Source organism: Oculina patagonica, chromosome 3, assembly GCF_052425735.1.
Source record: "Oculina patagonica isolate OP01 chromosome 3, crgOcupat, whole genome shotgun sequence".
NCBI lineage: Eukaryota > Metazoa > Cnidaria > Anthozoa > Scleractinia > Oculinidae > Oculina > Oculina patagonica.
The window spans coordinates 23947348-23973093 of NC_135760.1; the positions used below are offsets into that span (position 1 = coordinate 23947348).

General features: G+C 38.2%; 4 protein-coding genes across 6 annotated transcripts in view; 2 read left to right on the top strand and 2 right to left on the bottom strand.

The window, feature by feature from the left end:
• Positions 1-710: 710 nt before the first annotated feature.
• On the bottom strand, positions 711-2719 carry LOC144645743 (uncharacterized). The gene is made up of 4 exons (XM_078505287.1): positions 2527-2719; positions 1583-2022; positions 1146-1260; positions 711-752 (listed from the first exon to the last, which is right to left on the bottom strand). Coding segments are annotated over exons 2-4 (456 nt in total). The 5' UTR covers positions 1923-2022; positions 2527-2719; the 3' UTR covers positions 711-751.
• A 667-nt stretch (positions 2720-3386) lies between these two features.
• Positions 3387-10944, top strand: LOC144647125 (developmentally-regulated GTP-binding protein 1-like). Of its 2 annotated transcripts, XM_078506879.1 has the most exons (11): positions 3387-3529; positions 3605-3725; positions 4379-4423; positions 5492-5692; positions 6716-6815; positions 7366-7435; positions 8225-8355; positions 9075-9242; positions 9823-9945; positions 10065-10160; positions 10551-10944. In XM_078506879.1, the coding sequence occupies exons 1-11, from the start codon at positions 3491-3493 to the stop codon at positions 10555-10557; spliced, it is 1101 nt and encodes a 366-aa protein (XP_078363005.1). In that variant the 5' UTR covers positions 3387-3490; the 3' UTR covers positions 10558-10944. The 2 variants fall into 2 exon arrangements, with proteins under 2 accessions (XP_078363005.1, XP_078363006.1); XM_078506880.1 differs by lacking the exon at positions 10551-10944 and having other exon boundaries at positions 10065-10164.
• A 1904-nt stretch (positions 10945-12848) lies between these two features.
• Positions 12849-25746, bottom strand: part of LOC144647128 (ran-specific GTPase-activating protein-like) — a 71694-nt gene continuing 58796 nt past the window's right edge. Inside the window, exons 1-6 of one of the 2 annotated variants that reach the window (XR_013569532.1) lie at positions 20527-20663; positions 20329-20438; positions 20081-20238; positions 18588-18713; positions 14678-15585; positions 12849-14276 (exon numbers count right to left, since the gene is read on the bottom strand). Coding sequence is in view for 1 of the 2 variants with exons in the window: in XM_078506882.1 (XP_078363008.1) it covers positions 15293-15585; positions 18588-18713; positions 20081-20238; positions 20329-20438; positions 20527-20541 (702 nt within the window). In the remaining variant the exon portion in view is untranslated. Of the gene's footprint in view, positions 15586-18587; positions 18714-20080; positions 20239-20328; positions 20439-20526; positions 20664-25746 lie in introns of those variants that run through there. The other variant, XM_078506882.1, reaches the window with a different exon arrangement.
• Positions 21832-25746, top strand: part of LOC144647100 (nitric oxide synthase 3-like) — a 68895-nt gene continuing 64980 nt past the window's right edge. Inside the window, exon 1 of the mRNA XM_078506849.1 lies at positions 21832-21943. The gene's annotated coding sequence lies outside the window, so the exon portion shown is untranslated. The remainder of the gene's footprint in view (positions 21944-25746) is intronic.

Consider the following 25746-nt stretch of genomic DNA (forward strand, 5'->3'; position numbering starts at 1 on the left):
TATTGGTGCTGACCAGATTAAAAGTGAGCATTGGTTACGAGATTGGTTTCACATAAAAATACGACAAGTAACGAACCCACGAGGATTCGGCCAGAGCAGCGAGCCGACGAGACACGAGAAAAGTCACTTTATTCGCGCTTCTGCCTAAGACTTCCTCACCGGCTTGCTTCCCTTCTCGCGGCTTCGCCACTTGTGTGTGTATTCTCAAACTTGAGCCCGTTACCAGCCTAAGGTAGCCTCCCACGCAGTTGTTTTTAGGGGCGATCTTGTGAAAAAAGTTTTCCTTTTTCGTTTTTTGCTTCTCGCTCGGCAAGGTCATTGACTGATCGAAAACAGATACTGGACTAAAGTCCATGTTTTCAACGGAATGGTAGCCAACGTGTAGCAGAATGCATCCTCCCCACCTCCGAGAAAAAATGGCAGGGAAGGAACGTCAAAAGGAATGGTTGTCGAAATCCTCCGTACTACTTGGCAATTCAAAGAGAACAGGCAAACCAAACAATTAACAAACTATTTATTTGATTCACATTGATACAACCAACACGCGTATATGTATGACACTTAACGACTGGTATACGCGTGCACTTATAAACACCTCGGACAAAATTAAACTTACAAACGATATATACAAGAAAGCAAAGAAGCATTCAGTTACAATTGTTTTCTTTCTTTCTTCTTTTAAATTCAAAAAATATTTTTTATGTAGTAGTAAAATCTTCATTTGAGAGCACTTTCTTAATTCTGACCAAAATCTGAAAGAAAACGAAAGGATGAAAAAAATATTAGTCAAATATAGCAGTCAACCCCTTAAATCATGAGGAGCACAAATAAGTTATTTGCAACATGACTGGCGTCAAATTAAAACACTTTCGAGTCATACTTTAAAAAGGCAAGCCTTCGTGTTTCATAGCTTGACGTATATCTTTAAACTACTGATAATATCCCTTAGGGTTGTGTTTGCTTAAACTCTTTTTAGAAAGGGCTTTGCGTCTGTTATGGTAAGGGGGAATGTTATAATTATTGTGGAGGGGGGAGTCTTGTTTACGAGACGTTCACGTTATATTGTAGTAAATGTCACCTTCAAAGTACTGATAGTAAGTGGAGGATAAAACTTACTAAAGGTTCTAAATGCAATAACTGCTTACCAGTTAACAGGACTGGAGTCAGAGGAGACCTGGGACCAATAAAGTCTCGCCTTTGGCGTTGTGCTAGTGCCAGGCCCATTACTCCGTTGTATCGTGCAGTTGAGGTTGGGAAGTCCTAACATGAAACAAATTAAAAAAAGAACGTTACCAAAGATATTCTAATAACAAAATTTTTCAACAGCTGAGGAATGGTTGAGAGATAAAGAAATCGATGAAGAAAGTTCGCTGAAAATCATTCTCAATAGGCAATTTATGCCATTTAAGGAGAATGTTTTACTGACCATAACATCAAGAAGAGAACAAACCGATGTCAATATTACATAGCATGGTCTAGAATTCTCTGAAATGTACTTAAATGTATAATTAAGATTTCACCATTAAATGATCATTTTATTTAACTTACACAGCTCTCTTGAACAATTAAAAACGTTATTCACCTGTTAACCTGAGTGGAGTCAGAAGTGACCTGGGCCCAATAATATCGCGTCTTTGGCGCATCCTAAGAGCCAGGTTCATTAAGCCGTGGACTCGGACCCAGGTAACACGAGTGCAAGGGTTCATCTGTGGACGGATTGATTCTTCTTTGTCAGAGATCTGGGAATGAGTCACTGCTGTTGACAGAGTATGACTGGTCGATTCGTTGGTCACATGGCTTTCAGTTGGCAAGAACTGGCGACTGCAATCAATGTAAGGTAGTTCAGGTGCCAGGCAAACGCTGTAACCCATCTTCTGAGTTTTAGCAGACCAGCCGGGACCATAACGAATCTTGCATTGCATGTAATATGCGTAGCAGTAGTTCAGGAAAAGGTACAAATACAACAAACACAAATCCACACGCCGATACGGAACGTATGGAAAGAGATAGGACTTGAGATACCTAAAAATACCCGAAAGATCAGCATTAATTAATTTATTACAAAACTGATCACTCTTTAACAGTACAACTTTGTGACGAAAACAGCGGGCTGGCTCAAATATTTTAGACGGGATTTCGCCCTCAGCTAGAACTTGTTCCGCCTGATTGAGAATAATTTTTTATTGCATTTTGCGAGTGCGCGCGCCCGCCACCACTCCACGCGGATTTCCTGGGAACGAACTAAGCTCGCGCTTATGCACGCGGACTGACGTCTTTGCAGGCGCGCGCTTTTTGGTGATTGTGACGTCAAAACGTCAAAAAAATTCTCAACAATTCAAGCGCACAAATTCATTTCATAGAAAGACAACTTCAGAGAAAAAAAAACACAATCGGAATTATCAGCCAAAATTCAGACTAATCAAGTGGCGGGCTTACTGATCAATTTAACTTGGGTGACCCAAAACATATCCTTCATTGACAGGAACAACAGAGACTTTTTCCTTAACATTCTCGCTACATTCCTACCTCTCTCCTGATTTTCTTGCACTGTTGCAGCAAAGTTAGCTACAAATAAGTGGACTGGATAACAAGACACCAGTATAAGGCATAGTGTCAGTTTGTAAACGTTCATGGTGTAGAAACTCTTCTTTTTCAAGCTTTTTTCTCGCAGCGCTTCAAAACACGTCTGCTCGCAACAACAATGTCTGTGCGAATGAAGGTTCGCGCGCTCGACGTAACAATTGAACTGTCTAAGCGCGCGCTTTTGTTTGATTGGTTGGTCTGTCCTCCGTTCTACGTCAAGCTCTCGACTCTTTCTCAGACCTCAACCACTGCAAAGTGCTCCGCCGGATTGAAGGCAGGCTAACGCTCGAAACGTCAGCTTTTAAAAATTCACTACGGTGGTTAATTTGCCTTTGTCAACTTCAAGGTGAATTTATATGATAATCAACTGAGTGTTTCATTTTTACTTGCCCCAGACGCAGCACAACAGTTTCTTTAGGAACTAGTAACTTTGTTCATTTATTTTTTCTGCCCTATTTTTATCTTTCACGCTTAAATGTAGAATATCCCATAATTTCAAATTAAGTAATTTTACAGACCTTATTTTCAGACCAAAGAGGTAATTGATGGGCTTGTGGGAAAGGGGGGCAAAAATACTAACCAGTTTGATTGGGGGGCGGGGGCTGCTCACAGGGGTCCTGATGCGGCAGGTTAGTTCGCAGGCTACGGGATACCCTTCCCCAGGGAAACTTTATCAGTGGTATGTAACTTCATCAATATACCTTTAGTAACCGAAATAAGTGAAATGAAGCCAAAAGTTGCCGCTCCATTTCTGTAAGCTATGATTGGAAGGAATTGTCAGCGGTTTTCCTTGATGCCCGGCAGGTACTTCAAGTATCGTACTTACAAGCTCACGTGTGTGTGAAGAAATATTGTTGAGAGGTTTTGAAAATTTCTGTGTTTCCTCTCGTATTTTCACGTTTTCATCATGGGTATCCTTGAAAAAATCGCCGAAATAGAAGGCGAGGTATGTATCTTTCGTTTCACTTACAAAATGTCCGTCATTTGAGGCTTGGATGCAAGATATTTCGATCGATTGCAGATGGCGCGAACGCAGAAGAACAAGGCGACAGCCCACCATCTTGGATTGTTAAAAGCAAGACTGGCCAAGTTACGAAGAGAACTGATCACGCCAAAAGGTGGAGGGGGAGCAACAGGAGAAGGTTAGTATCCGACAGTTTTTATCATTTCTGGCGATTGTCAAGGATTTCGAAGTCACGGGAATTTGAAACGACGTAATGCCGGCATCAATTTTGAACAAATGTTACATGTACACGTATCAATAATTCCAGGCTTACATAATATCTTCTAGTACGTTTTGAATAATCTCCGATCTGCATTTTTTTATTTTAACTTTACATAATGGCGAGGGATTTCGGGGATACGTAAAAGATCGGTTTTTACGACACCAATCTTGCCTATTTATGTGCCCCCCCCCCTCCCCCCGTTCCCCCGAGGGGAGAGAGGAACTATTGGATTTGTACCACATTCACATTTTTCCTGATTTTTTACCCATATGCCCATAAATTCCTCAAGATGTTTGCCAAGTCTTTTTGTAAAAATTCATTGTGTGGTTCCAGAAAATATCCATACTCCCCCACAGAAGGGATTGGAAATTCCGGGGAGGAGGGGGGGGGGGGGGGGTCACAAAGACCCAAAACTTTAAAGCAATGTATAAAGCTAAATTGAAATTTCCAGAGGGGTGGGGGGTCATAGGGCAAATCCCCTCCATGGGGGGTATGGATATTTTCTGGAACCACACATTGAGAAATAAACTTTTTACAACTTTTTTAGTTATGCTTTTCTTATTCCATAGGTTTTGATGTTGCGAAGACTGGTGATGCCAGGATTGGTTTTGTGGGTAAGTAAGGCTAAACATTGTCTTTTGAACCATATGGTTCAGTCTCCAGGTACAAGATCGCAAGAACAGCAACAACCTGAGACTTGCTCAAGATGGTAGGCCTTCGCAGTTAAGGGCCACAATGACAGCTACCTCCTTCTTAGATAAGGAGCTACAGTTCAATAAACTTAAGATTGATGAGAGTTTTTAATTACTAGAAGAATGGTTTGTGTCTCCTAACTTCAAACTTCCCATTTAAAAGGTTATTGTACATATAAGAGAGATTAAGTATGACATTATACGACAAATGTGAGCTTGCCTGTTTGTTTTGTTACTTTTTATCGAATTTTAAAATTAATCCCTCATGAACATAAGGAAAAAATCCCACATTTACGACAGACACAAAACTACTCATTTCTGGGTGTGCACGCCAAAAGACAGACAGCATAGGTTGGATTTTTGTGATTCGTGGGAAAAATAAATGTCAGTTCAATCTCTCTCTTTAAGTAAAAAGTCACCTTATACCGGTAACCTAAATTCTCCAAAGCAGCCTTTTTATACAGTCACAAGGTGAATTTTGTTGCTGATGGAGGGGGGCATTGGGGCCTGTAAGAAGCCAAAAAACCGCACAAAAAATCATGCAAAACCGAAGAACCGAAGTGAATTTCGATCAAAACCGAACATAACATTCCAAATTGCAAAGCTCTAACCTTAATTGGTACCTCTAGATTTTGAAAGAAGGAAGAAAGGAATTTTTTAGAGTCTTCACATTTTGTTCATTAACATGCTATATTACACTGCTCTAACTTGCATTTTAAACAAAAAAGCAGGTTTTCTTTCTACCAGCATGATCTCAGAGAAACTGTAAACCAAATAGGAAAAGCCGAAAACCACAGTAAATACTAAATCCGAAAAACCGTTAGTATTTTTGCCGGAAACCAAAAACGGTATGCTAATAGAAGGAAAACCCGAAAACCAGAGAAGACACCAAAACCGAAAAACCGAAAAACCAATCTAAAAAAAGGCCAAAACTGAGAAACCGAAAACCCCAAAGTCCCCCTCCTGATGTGGTTGATGTTTTCTTTGCAGGATTTCCATCTGTTGGCAAGTCGACACTATTAACCAACTTAGCTGGCGTGTATTCAGAAGTGGCTTCTTATGAGTTCACAACCCTTACCACTGTTCCTGGGGTGATTCGGTACAAAGGAGCCAAAATCCAGCTTCTTGATTTACCAGGAATTATTGAGGGTGCAAAGGATGGTAAAGGAAGAGGGCGACAGGTGATCGCAGGTGTGCTGCATGTAATCTATCTATTCCATTGTTTATTGTTTTGACTGTTGGTGTGATTTTTTTTTTGTATGGCACTTTGAGTGCTTTCATAAAAACTTTACAGGTACCTTAGTTCTAATGTGTAGTTCCAAAAATTATCCATACACCGCTCAGGGAACTCAGGGAAGTGATTTTTCCTATTCCCCTGCCCCCTCACCCCTCTGGAAATTCTAGTTAAGCTTCATACATTTCCTTCAAAGTATTTGTCTCTGAGATCCCCCCTCCCCCAGGAGTTTCCAATCCCTTCTTTGGGGGGGGGAGTATGGGCATTTTCCTGGAACCACGCAATATCTGTTAGCATAACTCAGTGACTGACTATTAGGCAATCTTGCAAAATGATTGGCTATGGAGGTGCGGTCTAATTTTCGATAGACTGCCCTGGGAGTGCATGCAAGTAAAGTTGTTAAAATCACAAACCAATAACTATAAGTAAACCACTTCCACTGAACTTTTCGTCCTATAGATCGGTCTCTGGGTAATGGTTAAACAATCAGACAGCTCGCTCTCGGGTTCTATCAGCTTTTGATAGTTGGCTTGGGTCTTCACCCCTGACCATCTATCAACCAGTAGAAACCTCAAGCTTGCCGTCTAACTGTTGACTAAAGCCACTTTTTATGGACTAACAAAGTAATGCTTTAGAAAAATTACTGCAAAGATTATGACTGATTTTTTTTTCACCACTGCTATTATCTGTAAGAGCTCTTTAATACAATTCTTGCCCTTCTGGGGCATTAAGATGAGCAAATTAATTTTGTAACATGTAGCTTGTTTACAAGTTGCCAGCAAAACTGTTGCTTTAAAGAACAACAAGTATTAAATGTCATAAATCTCAGAAAATAATATTCTGAGATAATAGTTCTGCAAGAATTAGGTTTCTTAAAGCAGTCTGCTCAGCTGCTTTCTGTCTTTATTTTCTGACAAAAAGCAAGAATTTTGTACTTCAATCATTTTAATGTGTTGTTTTCATTTTTCTTCATTAAACAGTTGCTAGAACCTGTAGCTTGATCTTCATTGTACTTGATGTGTTGAAGCCTCTGGGGCACAAGCGACTCATTGAATATGAACTTGAAGGGTTTGGAATAAGGTAACAATAAAAGCTTCAGCTGTGATATTGTACATGTACTGTGCAGTGGCTTAGATAATAACTTTACACCCACTTTCAGTGTTATGTGTATAGCTTTTTTTCTACATGCTTCTTTTGACATCCACTTTCAACATACTGTTTGAAATAAGCCACTCAAAAGCGATGCATACCGGTGTTGGTTTCATGCAAATTTATGAGCCCACAAGTTCAGAAGGAAATGCTAGTCGGCTTTGATTGGTGGACTTTGATCTGTCTTGTTTGTGTAGGGTGGATGGATGTTGACAGAAAGCCGCTATGCACACATGCACATCCAACACTAAAAGTGGGTGTAAAACCCTCATTGCTTCATTTGCACTTTCAAAAGAGTACCAGTTACGCCAGTTGTTTTGCAGTAAAATGAAATGTTCTGTTCCATTTCTCAGGGTTAGTGTATTTTAAACCCTGACTGGATTGACCTATGTTTTGTAAAGTACTTGTTACAGGGCAGTGAGAGAGATCTCACCAATGTGTCATCTTTTTCTTGTTTACTCTGGTTGATTTTCATTCTCAGGCTCAACAAGGAACCTCCAAATATCACATTCAGAAAGAAGGAAAAGGGTGGAATCAATCTCCAAACTACAGTATGTATGAAGAGTACCTTAACCACTTTCACACTTGATTTCACAACTTACAAATTGGATGGGAAAGAATTGTAACTTTAGTTAACATTCTCTACAAAAACAGACGGAGACAATTTTTCACAATGTGCAGTTCCAGGAGATATCATGGATACCCATCCCTAGAAAGGTCATTGAAAATTTTGAAGGGCAAGAGAGATTTCAAAACCTACAGTAGAATCCTGATTTACTCAAACCCTCAGTTTCCTTAAACTCCAGATTATTGGTACCAATTTTTGTTTGCCTTAGATGGTACTTCTCTGTAATTTATAGTTTAGCATAGTGATTGTAAAGTGCTACGAAAGATTAGCTAAATAGCGCTATATAAATGATTATTATTATTATTATTATTATTATTATTATTATTATTATTATTATTTTACCCTGGATTTCTCTAAGCAATTTTTGTTTCCTCTGGTTAGTACTTCTTTGTAATTTTACACCTGATTTCTCAAGCCTCCTGATTTTTCAAGGCACATTTCGTTTCCCCTGGAGGCTTGAGAAATCGAGATTCTACTGAACGTATTGCTTTTTTAGGAAAGTATGGAACTAAACTGGAATTTCCATAGTAATGGGGAGTTTCAAACCAATAATTCTTATGTGGGATGGGTGTGGATATTAGTATTTTTCTAACAACAACAACATCTATTAATTTTTAATTTGTATTATTGTACCTATAAATAACCAATTAATGCTTGTTAATGTTGTTTAGCAAACAACCATTCACAGTTCTGATTTGATATTGTGTCACAGTGTACCCAATCAGAGCTGGACATTGATTCTGTGCGATCTATCTTGAGTGAATACCGCATTGCTAATGCCGATATCACCCTGAGATATGACGCCAATGCAGATGACCTCATTGATGTAATTGAAGGAAACAGGTAAAATAATGGCAATAGTGCTTGACATGTATGTACTAAACCCTTGCCCATGACTTGGGTTTATATGAACTTTATCTTTCTCCTAGACTTTTTTGCTGTTTGGAACTGGCTATGAAAACAGCAAAGAGGAATGATTTTACTATTAAATTTTAAATTTAACTTTGTGGGAGGTGTGATGGCCTAATGGTTAGCATGCTGGATTACGCTGTCTGGGCTCGAGATTCAACTTTTTTTTCTGAGCGTTTGGATGTGGCTATGTAAACAATCAAAGAGGAACAACTTTACTATTTTCTTAATTTAAGTTTGGGGGAGTTGTGGTGACCTAATGGTTACCATGATGGATTGAGCAGTCCAGGTTCGAGCAAGACACTTAACAATTAACTTAAGTAAGGCACTTAACTTCCATAGGGCCTTTCTCCAACCAGGTGTATAAATGGGTACCAGCGAATATAATGCTGGGGGTAACCCTGTTATGGACTGGCATCCCATCAAGGAAGGAGTACATAAACTCCTAGTTGCTTCATGATACGGAAACTGGAATAATTAAGCTGCGGCCTAATGGGCCACTAGGTCCAAATGCAGATGAATGCTAGCATCCCATCCAGGGGGGAGTAGGGAGTAGAAATATTAATGCTAAGGAAACTGGAGCACACCAATGGGTCACTGTGGCCTGATGCAGACATGACTTTTTTATTAATTCTTTCTTCTTTGCTTAACAGGGTCTACATTCCATGCATCTACATTTTGAACAAAATCGATCAAATATCTATAGAAGAATTGGATTTAATCTACAGGATCCCACACGCAGTTCCATTATCAGCCCATCACAAGTGGAACTTTGATGATTTGTTGGAAAAGACTTGGGAATATCTCAATCTCATTAGAATGTGAGTGGCATTTTTACTAAAATAAACTTTTCTATAACCTGAACTTTAGCTGAATGCCAGTGAGGGTAGCTTCGTCAAACTGAGCATTCAGGAATTAAGTGAAACCAATATCATTTGAATGTGTGCATAATTGGAAACGAGAACTATAACAAGTCTTCTTCTTTACTATTTTTTATTGCAAAAATTAATTAGTAAAAAAAGAAAAAAAGCACCAAAACTTTAATATCACATCATGTAAATAAATGATACAGAGTTAAATGTTTGAGTCAAAATTTGAAAAATGCAACTCTGTCAGGTTTTCAGCGCGACGAGCCTTAACGTGGCCACCCAACAAACTTTTTTACAAGTGTCATCTTGTAATATTTTTAGGTTTCACTGCGTTTTGTTGATAAATACGATGTAGCAAGTATCTATTTGATCGTATTCAACTTTTCAAGGAGGCGTGTTCGTCAAACAATTGATAATATTACGAGAGCACACTTGTAAAAAAGTTTGTTGGGTGGCCACGGTAAGGGGCGTCGCACTGTAAGATAAAGTGTAGAAAAGCGTAGAGTTTTGAGTGTTTTTGTGTCATTGCTAGATACACCAAGCCAAAAGGCCAGTTACCAGATTATGAGGCACCTGTGGTGCAGAAAAATGGCCAATCATCTGTGGAGGATTTCTGCAACTCACTACACAAGAGCATCATGAAAGAATTCAAACAGTAAGAATGATATCCTTTACTACTATAAATATAAAGTACTAGGGTTATCAACTTCTTTTTATCTTTGTGAAGCATCTTTTGTTCTTCTAGTCTTATTCATAATTCTCTTCTCTTTACAGTGCATTAGTTTGGGGCTCATCTGTGAAATTCAGTCCACAAAAAGTTGGTAAAGAGCATATACTACAAGATGAAGATGTTGTTCAAGTAGTCAAAAAGTAAGTGGAACATTGGATCTATTACACTCAGGCAGTTTAGCATTAAAGGCAATTTTGAGTGTCGGCTTGCTGGAACATTCGTAGTTTCTCAGTCTCTTTGTGAAATAATTGCTGTTCAAATGCAAGAGGTACATGAACACAGTTTCATAGACTCTCTGAAAATATCCAAATTAGTGCCGCAGCACTTATTCGAGAGCGGCGCTTATTAAAATATTTTTGGTTAAGGTGTGACCCTTATTCGTGAGCAGCGCTTATTTGAGTAGCGCCTCTAAATCGATCATTTAAGGTATGTTAGTATGAGTAGTAAGCAATTACCAGTCGGAAGGAAAACTTGAAATACCTTTGACACCATGTCATGTTGGTTCTTATCATGGATTGCTTTCTTTGCAGAGTATAATGAAGAAATGTCCAAAGAAGTTTCACCTGGTTGTGAAGTGAACTGAGATTAGAGATCTGTGTAGAGATGGAACCATTAACACAAAAGAACATTATTCTATAGACTGGTCTATTTTGTAAAAAACCATTAATTTTGTTGGAAGATGGCTTTTTGGTTGACCAAAATGGATCACCTTTTCAAAACAGAAATATGCAGAATAAGATTTGCTTATAGTATAAACTTGGCTACCAATAGTTATACACTGTCATCATGCTACCTCTTCCCTGCAGTAGAGAGAGCCAGTCCTGGGAGGGTAAATTCAACACTGAAGCAGCGTGAACTTGAAATCTGTGACATAATTTTTGCCAATGTGTAGCAAAGGTTGAAAAATAAACAGCTGTAATAATTTATTGTTGTTGACAGTTTGAAATTCAGTCCAACAGCATGAGGCACCACTCATCCTATTGCCTTGCTGTACCTTAGTAGACATTAGGGACCTTCAGATCGGAGTATGAGATAGAGTATGACTTTCGAGTTTCAATCCAGTTTCTGTTATGTTTCTTATAGCAACCAATGTGCTTTGCGAATTTCAAAAAACTGTTCACAGGCCACAAGTCAATTTGCAAACACATTTTTTTATATTTTAATATTTTTCAAACACAGATGCTGATGCACCTACAGAACAGTAGTCTGTTGCGAGGGACATTCGTGATTCAACCTCAAAAAATCCATACTTGTGACAGCTCTACATTGATTTGTGTCTGATTGCAGTTTTGGTAGTCAATTAAACTGCAGTGTATGCCTTCAGTTGTAGGGGAATAATTATTTCTCACTAGCTCTCTCCACACATTGCCTGCCTATGATGCAAGATATTCTAGCTCTCTGCATGCATTGGAGGCCTATGATAATGCTCAGTAAAATCATGAATACAAACAGGTATCTTTTGAGACATTTGCTGGTCCAAAGTTTTCCAAATATTGGACCTGCCATGTTCCTAATGTTCCAGCAATAGTCCAATATAAAAAAAATCTTTACTCAAATGAAAACACCTACAGTACTTTTCATTGGTTTGTGAAACAATGATAGGGAATTCTTTCCTGCCCAACTGCATTGGTGGTTCCTTCGTCAGAATCCTGTGATCTTTTCTGCTTTCCGCTTATAGAGTGTTTTCACTCGTGTGACCAGCGACCATAAAAATAAAGTTTAATTCCCAAAGGAATGGCTTGGTACACCAATATGGCTGCCATTCCTCAACCGCGGGGAGAGAGACCCTGGGAACGAGGTTGGCCATTCCTTTGTTTTGGAGTGCCAAATTATATGGCTGCTATGACATCATATGAAAACGCTTTATATCTATAGAGCAGTTTTCAATTGAGTGTCGTAAAACCAAAACCAAAGTAATTACTCTGGCCAATCACAAAGGACACAGACAATCCAGTGAACCAATCAAAACTCGAAGCAAATACATGTAGCTGGCACAAAGCGCGGGAAAACGTGTGCAAGCAAGTCACGATTGGTTTTGGTTTTATTCCTGATTGGCTGAGAAAGTGGCGCGAAATTTTTAAACCAATCACTAAGCATAGTAATGCAAAACCAAAGCAAACGCAATTTACTTTCGACACTCAAGTGAAAACCGCTCTAAAAATCTTATAACCAAGTTTGCTTGGGACCATACTGGGAGAATATCTGCCCTTGGTCTTTTCAGTACAGAACTTGCTGCACTCAGTCACTACTGAGGCCTTTCAAGGGGGTAGCTGTGTCGCAATGTGGCATGTTTCTGAGAACCAATGTCGCCTAGCCAACAGCCTTAAATGTCACTGTTGCTTTTCCCACTATTGTGTTGCTGTCACATTTCAGTGCCGTGATGATGGCGCTTGTCACTGTTAAAATGTTCCTGTCTCGCCAGTATTTAGGGTCATGTCGCTTTTACCCCTTGTAAGGCCTCCTTACCGTCAAGATGGCCAATATTCGACCCAGTACAGCTCTCACACTTTGTTTATAAGATGTAAAATTATATTTTTATACATCTTGCCAAAATTCAAATGGTGAGTAAAAATGTAGTGATACTATACACCTAAAATATCTACTAAGGGATTTATTACTGTATCTTAAGTTTTCTTTCTCCGAAAACCCATATTTAGTTTTAAATCTTTTGCGTAGTCAAGAGGAATAAGAGAACTGTTAAACTGGTCTTGAGTACAAAATATTATGAGAGTTCAAGTGTAAACATAGCCACTGATTTTTTCTTTAGGCCAGGGGACAATAACAAGACAGTTTCCCTTTGTACCCCTAAAACAGTACTTGAAGACAAATCCAAGTGTTAAGTTTATTTTGCACAAATATCACTATCATTTTAGCCTTATAAATCTTATCAACATCTTAAAAGTATCAACACTTGGCAATGTATTAGCTAAAAATTAAACCTTTTGTCAACCTAATCTTGAAATGAACTCAAACCCAAAACTGTCCCTAAAGAAAATTAGCAACTAATTACCCTCTTACATTCTGGAGCTTTGTACATGTGGAAGTTTAGAAAAGAACTACAAGGAGGCATTACATTTGTTACAAACAGAATTGCATACAGAGATGGCGAAAATTTCACTGTGCAATGAATGAAAGAAAATCATAGTTTGTAAGAAGAAAGTTAACAGGTGAAAAACTCTTAAGACTAGCATGTAGGAAAAATTTTTTTTGGAGTTTTGAAAAACTAGAAATTAAGTAAGCAAATTAAAGCTTGCACGTTCTGAGACTGATACTGAGTTAATAACATTTTATTATGATGTCATCAAATTCTAAAATCTGTCAGTACTTTACTACTTACCCTTTACATAATTTATTCAAGTTTACTGAGGAAAAAATAATTTGTTTAAAGAAAAATATAACTTTTAATATACTGCTGTCACATTGGTGTACCGCAACAAGACGATACAGAAAGTTAAATAAATTTTGCCATAAATATCATTCGATACATCACTTAAGAGCCTAAGAATTCAAAAATTGCCTAAAATTGTCGGTCCTTGTGACCTTAAAAATTTCAAAAATAACACTTAAACAATTGACTTGAAAACAAATGTTTGCATAAATAATATTGAAGTCCTAATACATGAAAAAGACAGCTTTGTAGCTGGATAATAAGTGTAGATTTTACAATTTGATGACATCCCCCCCCCCCCAAAAAAAAAAAAACATTCAAGACTAAAAGAAAGTAATATTAAATTTTAAACGACTTTAAGTTTGTCAACCAAAATGAATGGTGAGTCGCAACCCTCCAAAATCCACTACTTAAATTGCAAATCTAATGACTGAGTTACTACTACTACAGTATTAAAGTGAATAATTTTAATAAGCTTAAGAGTGGAAAACTGTGCATTTGATTTAAGTTATATTTTGTTACCGTGTTATCTTGACATCAGCATTTCTAAGTTAAATCTTTCCTCAGCTTGTTTCATTAGAGCAATCAGTCGTGTTTGGCTGAGATTGCTAAGATATTCAACCCACCATATCTGTTGTTACAGCTGCTGCAAAAAGACCTTTCTCATTATTGGATGGTACAAATTAACATCTTGATATTCTGTGGTAAGGTAAATTTTAATTAATCATGCACATTAGTAAAACTGGACTGCCAACAGATAGTTGCTGTCACAGGAAAGGGCCTACACTAACCAACAATACTTTTAGGGGTTAAAATTATGCTTCGATACTAAGGTTTTTCCATTTCTCACTTTCAGTTACACAGCACACTGAGGCACTGTTTACACGGACACGGTTTCATCGAAAGCGATGCGGTTACGCCTTTCGTTTACACGGCACCGATTGAGACCGCTACTGTAACCGGAACGCTGTCAAAAGTGGAGCGTTTTCAAAATGATACGGTTTCGTTGTAGTGTAAACGGTCAAAAACGGCGAAACCGCATCGATTTGAAAACGGCCATGTATTTTGGCACGACCTGGCTGGCTTGCGAAGGGTAAACATGGTGAAACAAGCATAGAGAGAAGCGCTTGCTTATACAATCACATTCGAAAACAGTCGGAAAATGGTTAAATAGGCTCCGTGTAAACACTTCGAAACCGTGTTGTTTTCGATGCGGTTTCGAGGTCATAAAACCGTGTCGATTGATAACCGTGTCCATGTAAACGTAGCCTGATATACACATACATGTACAGTCTCACTCAGTCAAGTACAGTGGAACCCCGATATAACGATATGCCAAGGGGGCAGTAAAATGATATCATTGTATCAAGGAATCGTTATATCGGGGTTCCGTCCCATACAATTTACTTTTGCTGGGACCTAACATATTCATCGTTATATCGGGAGTATCGTTATATCGAAGATCGTTATATCGGGTTCCACTGTACATATAACATGCAAAAACAGTACAAAACAGTTCTCCTGGCAGCAAGCAATGCAAAACAAATTACAAGTCTTGTTTTTGGAACTTGGACATCTCTGATGGCTTTTAACTTGCTATAGAGGTTCACCAAAAGACAGCAAGATTTCTAAAGTGTAAAGCAACACTACACACTAAAATCTCTAATACGATACAGTGTACATATACAAGTAGACAAAAAGGTGGCTGGTATGGATTTAGCAATTAGCAATCATGCTGCTGAGTTCTCATATCAGTCTTGCAGCATTAGTGAATACGTTCCTGGTGCATAAGGTCCACAGAATGGCATTTGTTGAATTTGCAGCCTATAATACCATACTTGAAGTACAGTACAATGTTTTGTGTTCTACAATAATGCTACAACTTTATTTTTCCGGTGTGTCCTCTGAACTTTCTGCTTCTTTGTCTTCTTTTTTGGGCGTAGTTTCTGTGGTTTCAGATTCTTTAGCTTCACTACTCTTAGTATCAGTTTCATTGTCTTTATTTTCTGGTTTGTTTTCTTTGTCCGCCTCCTCTTCCTCCTCCTCCTCCTCATTACTTTCCTTGACTTTAAGCCCTTCAAGTTCTTTCGCAAGCTTGTTACTCTCTTGTTCATCTGTTTCCTCGTCTGGTAACTCATCCTGGCACTTAATAAATGCATCTTTGAACTTCTTAGCATCTGTATTATATAATAATTTTAAAAACATAAACAACAAAGCAAACTGTAGTGTACTGATGCTTTTGGGTGGTATATTATTATTCCTCTAGAGACTTTATTATGCATATGACCTAGAGAATTTTAAACATATTTTAAATTTGTAAATACTCTTTTATAATAAAATTGTAATGTACATAATTTAAATTGTGAATTTTTTATTTCAACTATACCTTTTTTCTGATTTTTTTCTTCTTCTTTATTGTAAATATTTTTTGTCTTTTATCTTTTTAATTTCTGTATGGCGGAAGAGCCCCCAAGGGGGAGCTATACAATAAAGTATGTATGTATGTACGTAAATCTAAAGTACATGTGTGAAGCAAGAATGCAGTAACTATTAATTTTATACTGTGCAGTTTATTGAATCCTGCCATAAATGTTAATGTGTTGCCATATTGAAAACAATAAGGCATCACATTACCTCATATGGCAGGAAAGGATGATTTCTGGAAAGCAAGACAGCTTACTTTATTTCAGAGATTCAAGTTAGTGATCTATGGAACAAAAACTGTACCAAACTGAAAGGTCTGAAGTCAGATGAAAACCACATACATGTAATGTTACCATTTAAAAACAACTGTGCATTTTTTCAGTGATGCCATTATAAACTATACCTCTTAAATACCCAATCTTACTCTTGTGCATAATTTTGTTGTATTCTACATATACAATGAGCGCCAAAAGTGTTGAGACAGTCGGCACTTTTTGAGTACCTTGGACAAATTTTACCCCTCACCCCTTCAATATAACCCCCTCCCCCCGAAACAATGTTGTATTTGTTATCTGCAAGACTTGCCTCGTTTGAGTACAACATTGAAAAGGGGGGAGGGGGAGTGGTTCAGAAGCGGCAGCAGATTAAAGGTGAAAAAACGGGAATTTTAAATTAGTATCAATTTCATCCAACTGTCTCAAGGACTTTTGACGCCCATTGTCTGAAAGGGAAATCTAGCTTTTTGCAATAATTATAAGTGTAAACTAAGAATCCATGGAAATACAATGTTTCGTGGACTAAAACGCATTTTTCTGATATATAACATAACGGGTTACCACGGGTAACCACGGGTAACCAAACAAATTAAAAGGAATAAGAGTATCTTGTTTCTCAACTATTTTGGTTACCCGTGGTTACTCGTGGTTACCCGTTCATTTTGAGAAAAGAGGCCGTTTTTCACATGTTATTGACAAGCTGTTTGTTGAACAATCACGGATAGTTGCGATTCCATTCAATTGCATGCATTTTTACGTGATTAAATGAATAATATCGTCAATAATAACGTGAAAAGCCGTCAGAGTCACGGGCATGTGACGTTTTACGTACCAGTTGCGTGACACCGTCACACAAGGCGATCGTAGGTTCTAAAATGCGCGAAAATAATCGGTGGAAAGTAATATATATTCGATATTTGTACCCTGTCCATTGTTTACAATTATTTAATCCATTGTCTTGTTCATACTTGCAATTATTCTGGAAATTACGCCTTTATCTAGAGACTTCACGGTATCGGAGATGCGTCCTCAAAACAGACCGGCAAAGGTTATGAAAGTTATATGTTCTTCTTTAGTGTATCGTCATGTAATTAGATTTACCATGTTAAAAATACTTCTTCTTTAGATAAGAGATACGCAATGCGTCCTGTCCACAAGCTTTTATCGCATTCAAGTTTGATCTTTCGTGCAATTTGTAGAATCTTTTTCACATTCCGTCTGTAAATAGTCCCTTTTACCGTGCTTCAAGGAACTTATACCATTTGCTACGCCAAAACATTGTCCTGTTCTGAAAGAAACGTGTCTTGCGCTGGCGTCTGCTTACCGCATTAGTTTCTAGACAGTAAATCGACCCATCCCATTCCTTAACCTTGGGATTTTTCTAAGACTGGACCGCTTTTCCCGGGAACACAGTCTTTGGTGGCGTCCGATAGCTTTCCTCGTCACGCACGCTCGATTTTTTCATTTGCTCTAAGCAGCTTTAAAATGGGATACAAAAACCCCGAGATATTTAAGGTTGTTGCATAATTTATTTGGCACCTAATCCTATTAATTTCTTTGCAAAGCAGACATACGCACGTGTTTCAACACAAATTCTAGCCTTAAAAACGATTTGGCCTTGTTTATGCGCAGGTCTAGCCGATTTGTGACGTCATCGCCAAATTACAATAATCACGATATTTACGCGCTAATTAATCTTTCGTAATGCAGCGCAGTACCAATGTGATCACCCGATTCTAAAGAATAATATATGTTTGTGTCCATGTTATGTAGTTTCTTATTTTCAAGATATACCGAAAATTCACCTTCAGACAATGAGCGCCAAAAGTGTTGAGACAGTCGGCACTTTTTGAGTACCTTGGACAAATTTTACCCCTCACCCCTTCAATATAACCCCCTCCCCCCGAAACAATGTTGTATTTGTTATCTGCAAGACTTGCCTCGTTTGAGTACAACATTGAAAAGGGGGGAGGGGGAGTGGTTCAGAAGCGGCAGCAGATTAAAGGTGAAAAAACGGGAATTTTAAATTAGTATCAATTTCATCCAACTGTCTCAAGGACTTTTGACGCCCATTGTAGCTTATATTTATGATTTATTCATCCTTGAACATGTTTATTCTGCATACTTTTGATATTCATATTCTATTTCCTAGTTATTGATGTGTCTTGTTTGTTTGTTTGTTTGTTTGTTTTTTTGAACATGTCAGTAACCAACACGATAGCATATGCTTCTTTGGTCACTGAGAACATTTTATTTCGGCCTTATGTACGTTATATTTTCCTTATTTTAATTAATGTATTTTCTGTAAATAGTGTGTAATATTGTTTAACTGTTGTAAACAGTGTAAAATAAGAAAAATCTGGAAAAAATCTGAATCTGAATCAAGAAAACAAGTTCAGAGGACTGTCAAGGATGAGTTTCTGTAGATATTTTCTAAATCACCTTTACTTCAAGTATAAAACACTTGTATAAATACTCACTTTCTGCATTTGCAAATCTAATAGCCAATGTTTCAGTTTTAACTTCTTCATCAGCAAAGTCCAGTGCTGTCCAAACCCATGCTCTGTCGCTACCACAGTTTGTCTTTAATTCCATGTCTTTTGTGACTAGCAAAATGCAGAAATACAAGTATGTTTACACAGACAGAGGTAAAGGTGAAGGGTTAGGATTAGAAAAAAATATATCAAAGTGCCGCCATGATGCTCCAGTCAGAAATACCCTAATCTTTTTCTATTCCCCAGAAAAAAAAAAACAACTTTCTTCCAAGCTCCCTCAGAGAATCAAAACATGCCAACGGAGCAAACCGCACAGCCCCCTACCCCCACCCCACCCCCCCCCCAAAAAAAAATGGCACAAATGGCTTTCAAAGCTTCTTCCGAAAATCTCATCAACTGGGATATTGATATTACAGTGTAGCATAAAAAGATTCCCATGTACAGTTGAACCCTGTTATTTTGAACCATCAGGGGAAACAAAAAAAATTGTTCGAAATATCGGGAGATTGATATAGCCAATAGTAAATGACTGAAGGGCAAATCCAAGGGAAATGGGTTTAGCTCAAAATAATGGGGAATTTGAAATAACCAAGTTCGAATTAGCGGGGTCTAACTATAACTCCCCACTTTATTATGCATTAATTTTTGTAACTCTCAACCGCCGCCTGGTTAGCTCAATTGGTAAAGCGCCGGACTGCCGTGCGGGAGGTCGTGGGTTCGAAACCCCAGACCGGACCAACACTCAGGGTGTTAAAATAACTGAGGAGAATGTGCTGCCTTTGTAATTACATCTGCAAATGGTTAGACATTCTAGTCTTCTCGGAAAAGGACGATAAACCGTAGGTCCCGTCTCCTGTATCTTCAGTCTTATAACAGGGGACGTTAAAGAACCCACACACTATTCGCAAAGAGTAGGGCACAAAGCTCCCGCTGCTGTGGTCTGGTGTGTAAAGCACATTTGAACGTATGGAAAATGCGCTATATAAATGCATTATCATTATCATTATCATTAACTCTCATTCTTTTCACAACTATCTTACATGCGTGAAGTGTACTATGAAACAGAATAATCCAGTGTGGGGGTATACAAAAATCTCAGATTTTATCACCTAGAAGTAAGTTATGGAACATCAAATGTACTGTACGCCAACCAATATGACGTAGTGAATATATTATGACAGACCTATCAATCAATATACTTTCAAGGAGTCAAGTAAGATTAAGTAATTTCAAGTTATTAAGTCAACAATTAGCCATTAATTTGTGTAGAATAATTTTGCAAATATCTAAGCCTCATAGAGATTCTCTCACTCTCAATGTAGAGAGTTATAACTTGCTAAAGGAGCATCAAGTTTTATTTGAACAACTCAACGGCAAATCTGTATAGCAGTCTAAAGGAAATGTTCAACTCAAAAATTTTTACAAGGCGATCGATGGCGAATATGAGTGAATAATTTTTGAGTAACATTTATACTTACTATAATGATTGGCACAAATTTTAAACGTCTTGTCTCTTCTCATGAGGATTCTGTGTGTTCCCTTATCGCCATGTTTTAAGATCTTCACTTCACCGACTCCTCTTTCTTTCCATTCGTTTGATTCGCCGCTCGTTTCAAATCGGTAAAGCTTCGCACGTCTGTTGGGGTTGATAAATTATAATGGAAGAAATTAACACATAACGATCGACCATTTGTAAAGTAGTTTGAACTAAAAGTTATACACCTACAATTTTAGGAGTGCTTCTTCGTTTTCTTCAAGTGATTTGACATCCACCTTGGGAAGGTTGACAATCGGTTCGAAGTGAATTTCCGGACTATGAGGCGCCTCGTCGGATACCTGTTTAGAAATGGCATCTTTTGAGCATTAAAGCTTACGAACATCTTAAAAATGAACACGCAGTAATAAGCGAAAAGTACAAAACTACCTTTTCGTTGCTCATTGTGTACTTTCGACGTCAAGATGATCGAGATATAACAAGATTCAACGAGCCGGTTTTCAAATCCTTGAGGGCAGAAAATTATTTCGCGCTATCTTCTCATTCAAAATTGCGCAATGTCATACCACGCATCAGCTACTACGCATCCGCATGGTCAGTGGATTGATATCGCGGGCTCACACTACTTAGAATGGCGGGAAATTTGTGCACTGCGCGTCACACCACGCCACCTCTCGGGAACCTCGTTGCCAGCAAGTCAGTAATGAACATTGACAACAAAAGCACAAAAAAAACGCCATTTTACTTTACAAAATTTCTAATTTACTTTTTTTCTTGCATATCATTGAGGATGGTAAGTAAATATATTGTGTAGTAACGTATTGTGTATTATTTGAGGTTGAAATCTGTGTCAAGTCCACGAAGTAAAACGCAACGAAGAATAAACTGCTTGGCTCTTGTTCAACGAAATCCTCGTACCAGACCTCTGCTGAGTGCTAATAAAATCAGATTGATCGAAAGGCTGGTACAACGGCAGGAGGGCAAGATTTATTGGCCTCCAATAAGTGCTCGGCCTCAGATCTACCGGCTTCCAGTAAAAAATTTCCCGCCATTTCTTAACTGAAACTTATTGTCATGCAGATCTGCAGAATAGAAATCGGGTCGACCGAGTTTTTGACATTCCAGGTCTGCGACGGAAGCTCGGTCAACTTCAACCTTCCAAGTACAAACATAATGAATATTTTTTGCTTATCAAAAAACAACCCCACCTGAGATGGGGTATACAATTTAACTCTTTAGTCTGATATGTGGTAGCAATTTTGAACTTTTACTCTGGTCTGAGACAGGGTAGGAGTTCCTTAACTCCAGCGAAGCACCTACACTCAAACTTTTCCAAGTACCGACCAAGTAACGCTGGGACTTATCCCGGGAATTTATATCCGTAGTGTTTTTCATGATAAAATCATGCAATTCGTAGACGGCGGAGTTTCCAGCACTTTTCAGTACATCAGTATTTTAGTGGATCAATAGTACCTCTTTTTACCAGTTGATGAACAACTCAACTCATTATCTTGTCGTAACAGGTTGAATACCATAGTAACCGTATAACAGTAAAAACATCCTTAATTTTAGCTGCAACTCTAGCTGATGTTTTAGCCTCAAGAGAAGTAACGTCTCTTACTCTAGTTCCTGCCCCCGGGTGGGGGATAGGGCCGGAGAGAAGTAACGTAGACTAGTATAAAAGCTACTAAACTGAGCTTCCTTTGTGATAAATGTTGGTTTTAGGCAGTCCGAAGAAGATGCACAAGGGGAACCCGTGGCAAAAATGAGTTTCTTTAATGCCAGTCAGAGTTTTCCGCATCGTACTGGGAAAGAAGCAAGAACGACAATAAATGCATACAAAAAGGTAAGAAACAAGCAACTGTTGCTTTAAAAATATCACAAAAAAACAGCTGTAAAGTACAGTGAACTTACTAGTCAGTACCAGTCATATTTCGACATGGTATATAAGCTTGTAGAATTTCTGGCTGATCAAATGATACTTAATGGTTATTGTGATCAAACGTCCATGAGTTGCTGATATCCAATAATAACAACTTGATGTCAAAAAAGAGAAAGAAATTGGGTAACAGGTTCCATGCAGTACTTTGAGTGTCCGCTTTGATCAGCTGGGGGGACGGGGGGGGGGGGGAGCTGCGGAAGACAATGCTAAGATGTTAGCGAGCAGATTGAAAGCTGTTAGCTACAGCACAATACTGGACAGTTTAATTTTAACCGTTATTTAAAGTTAATATGCCTATTTCCTCGGTCTCCCTTACACTGTACCTATGAGTGGTAGTAAGCTCTGTTTGTGGGGTCCCTTTTACGACCGTTTCCAGGACAGTGCCAACCCGACGTGTACGCCACACATAAAACTACTAAAAGGTACGACTTGAATTCGCTGCCTTTCCTTTCGCTCCCCCACCCCGCTCCCAGCCCCTCGTGCTTTGCCCTCGCTGTTTCTTTTCGCGTTCTTTGGCGTTCAAAAGTAGAGAGGCTGTAAACAGTCTAGCAGAGCTATATATGGAGGAGGGATGGTTTCCAAGACAGACACGTCGGGCTTAAATATACATAATGTGGCTCAAGGCATGCTTAGCGTCCGTATATCAAGTCATGGATCCATGACCTCTTTATTACTGTAAAAGTAAGGAACGTGGATACCGTCCGTCAACCACACCTTCCTAAAAGACGTTCCTTAGGTGGTGTGGTTGACGAAATGAATGCCTTGCCAATCCACGGTCCTTGCCTAGTTTGTTCGTTAAAGTACAAGATAAGACAGAAGTGATTCGCAGATATGATAGCTCTTAAAGAGAGCTAAACCTTATCTTCTGTTTACGTTACGCTACTGAACAAGACAGAGAACATCTCTGTGGTTGTCTCAATGTTTTGATTAAACAAGGGACGTCATCTTTTCAAATTCTTAAATCGTATTGGCATTGTTCTGATTCTTAAATATGCCAAGGTTACCAAATTCGCAATGTGAAGTAAACATGTCATTTATTTTAATCGTTCAAGTGTGTCTAGGATTACAAAACAATGAAATAACAAGAATTTTGCTTCATAACATAGTATTAAACAGACTTGCGTTCTCACGATCTTTCAGTCTGAAGATGTGTTAATGCATTTCTGGATTTAATTTTCTAAATTCCTGTGGACATTAGATAGAGTAATAGAAGGCATGTGACACAGGCAAGCACCAAGCCTGACTGTTAAAAATTTAGGAAAAACTAAATTAAAACAATCTTAGTTGTAGACGATTTGAGCCAACCATTTGGTTGATTTTAACCGGTTAACTTTGTCCATACTTTATGTCAGTTTTAACACTGAAATACGAAGGAAAAATTAAATTTCTCCTGACTTTCGACTTTAAATACGTTCTTGGCATGATCATCAAATTTTGTGCTATCGAAATATCGTGTAAAACGTGTAGCCTACCGAAGAACATGAAATACAAGACAACTAAACCACTGGCGAGACGTTTACTTTAAACATTTGATCGAACAAGACAAATGGTACATAAGTTTATTTAGTGTATTAAATTAACAAAAAAAATGTTTTCTACAAACTCTCTTTTTCGGATGCACCAGTATCAATTTCTACTGTCGAGACTGTGTCAAATTGTGTGTTTAAAGCTTCGCATTTGGCATAAATATTGAATTTCAAAGAAATTTACCGAGTCATCGTACAATAAAACATGCAAGAATCTTGAGTTCATTTCTTGATATAACAACAATCTTGTTTGGGTTTAAAACTTAATTGACCTTCATTGTCCATTGATAACAATCTTCTCATCGCTGTTCGTTCATCCATAACAGTGTCATACTGGACCTTGAACAAGTTTTAGGAAAAGCGTCTGGAAAGCGCCTCAGCTTTTCTGCCGTAAATTTGGACATGAGACGTTGAATATTCTAGTTTTTAAAGTTGACTGCATAGACTGACAGTGGTGAATTTGCCGACAGCTGAAGATTCTGCCAGTAAAATTAAAGGTGAAGAGGATTCTATCTTCCCAAGCCGTTCTGGTTCGTTCTCTGACGGCGACGAAAACCTGGAGTGTGTGTCAAGGTAGGAGCATGATCGCCGAAAGTTTCAGCACATGGGTAATTATTTGTATAGCTAGGCCAGCTTTCTCTAGACGGTGGTTTTTTTTACTTAAAAGGACAGCTGAAAGAAGTGCGTTTGTTGCCAGACAGATGATGAGTACATTGAAAACCAGTTCTAGGCGTCCAACAATCGTAACTTTTAATATTTCAGCTCTGAAGCCGAGATTGAAAGTCGTATTTTATTTTAGAGGTCGGATCATCACTCCAAAATCTGCTCTGATTTATCCTCTGGGCCCTTGTTCTCTTAGCTTAAACAATCTCTATTGATCATGGTTATCGGAGCTTGTATTTATATTCGCGATTCACAACTCTTGACACTAAAGATAGATAAAATATATATAAGGTTTAATCTATCAGGGGACTTCGGCTGCTTGGGGTGCAAGAAATAAAATAATATAAATAAAATGAGAATGGCTACAATAATCTGAATTTAGAAGAGTTATTTCAATAGGGTTTAGTTTAACTCTGAGGAAATATCCGATTTTGAGTGGTTTATAGTTCTGGAGTTGAGAATGAAATGAATTGCTTTGTTCAATGTGGAAATACACTTAGCTTTCAGCATGGGCTCCTGCTTTCAGCTAATTTGCAGATACTTTCTTTGAAATAAATTTAATTTTACCGTTTTTGAACCCCAAGAAAATTCTATACTGCTAAAATGAACAATGGATTTATAGAGCCAGTCAAAAATGCATAGGCGAGAACCAGATTCCAATATTAGAATATATATGTAGAAAATAAATTAACATTTCAAAAGATTCTGTACAGGTTTAAAACGCTATAACCAACTAGGTACATAAAACGCCATTGAATAATCCCAATAAAATTTGCTTATACACATTCGAACAAATTTCAACGAAGTTAATTCGAACAAGACCGGTGGTTTTCATGAGGGACATGATCTTGTTTGGCTGTATATTTTGGTACACTTATAGCCGGTTTAGCATGGAACGTGGTAGAATAGCAAGACAACAGGATTTTTGAAGTTTTTAACAAGATTAGAATATAATATGAATACGCGATGAGAGCGTACATATTGCGCACGATGACACGATTTAGTCCCCAGTCCGCGTGCAACGCAAACACGTGGCATGTATATGTATGAAGTCTGACATGTCGACTATTTTGTTGTTGTTGTTGTAATTTTTCAACGGTTGTATCAGCGTAAAATTGTCTCAATATTCACCGTTTTCTGTATAAGCGCAACGAAACTCTTATTTCGCCTATGTTTACGTCGTCACATTGTGACCACGTCTTTCAGTGGTACGGCTATACGTCGTGTGTTATGACTGTTATTGACTAAACGTGAGGGCCAGATCTTTTAAAGGAAGATACAGAGAGACAGTTCTGTAACTCTTCTGAGAGATAATTCCAGACAGTAGCTACGCGGAACATGAACGGTTGTTGCGCCAGAGTAGTTCGGCATTTAGGCAGTTGGAGGCCGTCTCTATTTCTAGTAAGAAAGCTGTGAGTCTGTGACGTCTTAGTAAATAACTGACTTACGTAAGAAGGGGGCAATTTATTCATACATCTGTACATTTGCACAGCATCTCTGACGTAAAGTGGAGGTTGC

Bases quoted from the DNA above. Each gene is read 5' to 3' on its own strand.
- LOC144645743 (XM_078505287.1), bottom strand. From the start codon at position 1,922: ATGCAATGCAAGATTCGTTATGGTCCCGGCTGGTCTGCTAAAACTCAG. The intron at 1,261-1,582 runs GTGAATAACGTT...GTTTCATGTTAG, and splicing joins GACTCCACTCAGGTTAACAG to GACTTCCCAACCTCAACTGC.
- LOC144647125 (XM_078506879.1), top strand. From the start codon at position 3,491: ATGGGTATCCTTGAAAAAATCGCCGAAATAGAAGGCGAG. The intron at 6,816-7,365 runs GTAACAATAAAA...TTTCATTCTCAG, and splicing joins CTTGAAGGGTTTGGAATAAG to GCTCAACAAGGAACCTCCAA. The intron at 7,436-8,224 runs GTATGTATGAAG...ATTGTGTCACAG, and splicing joins GAATCAATCTCCAAACTACA to TGTACCCAATCAGAGCTGGA.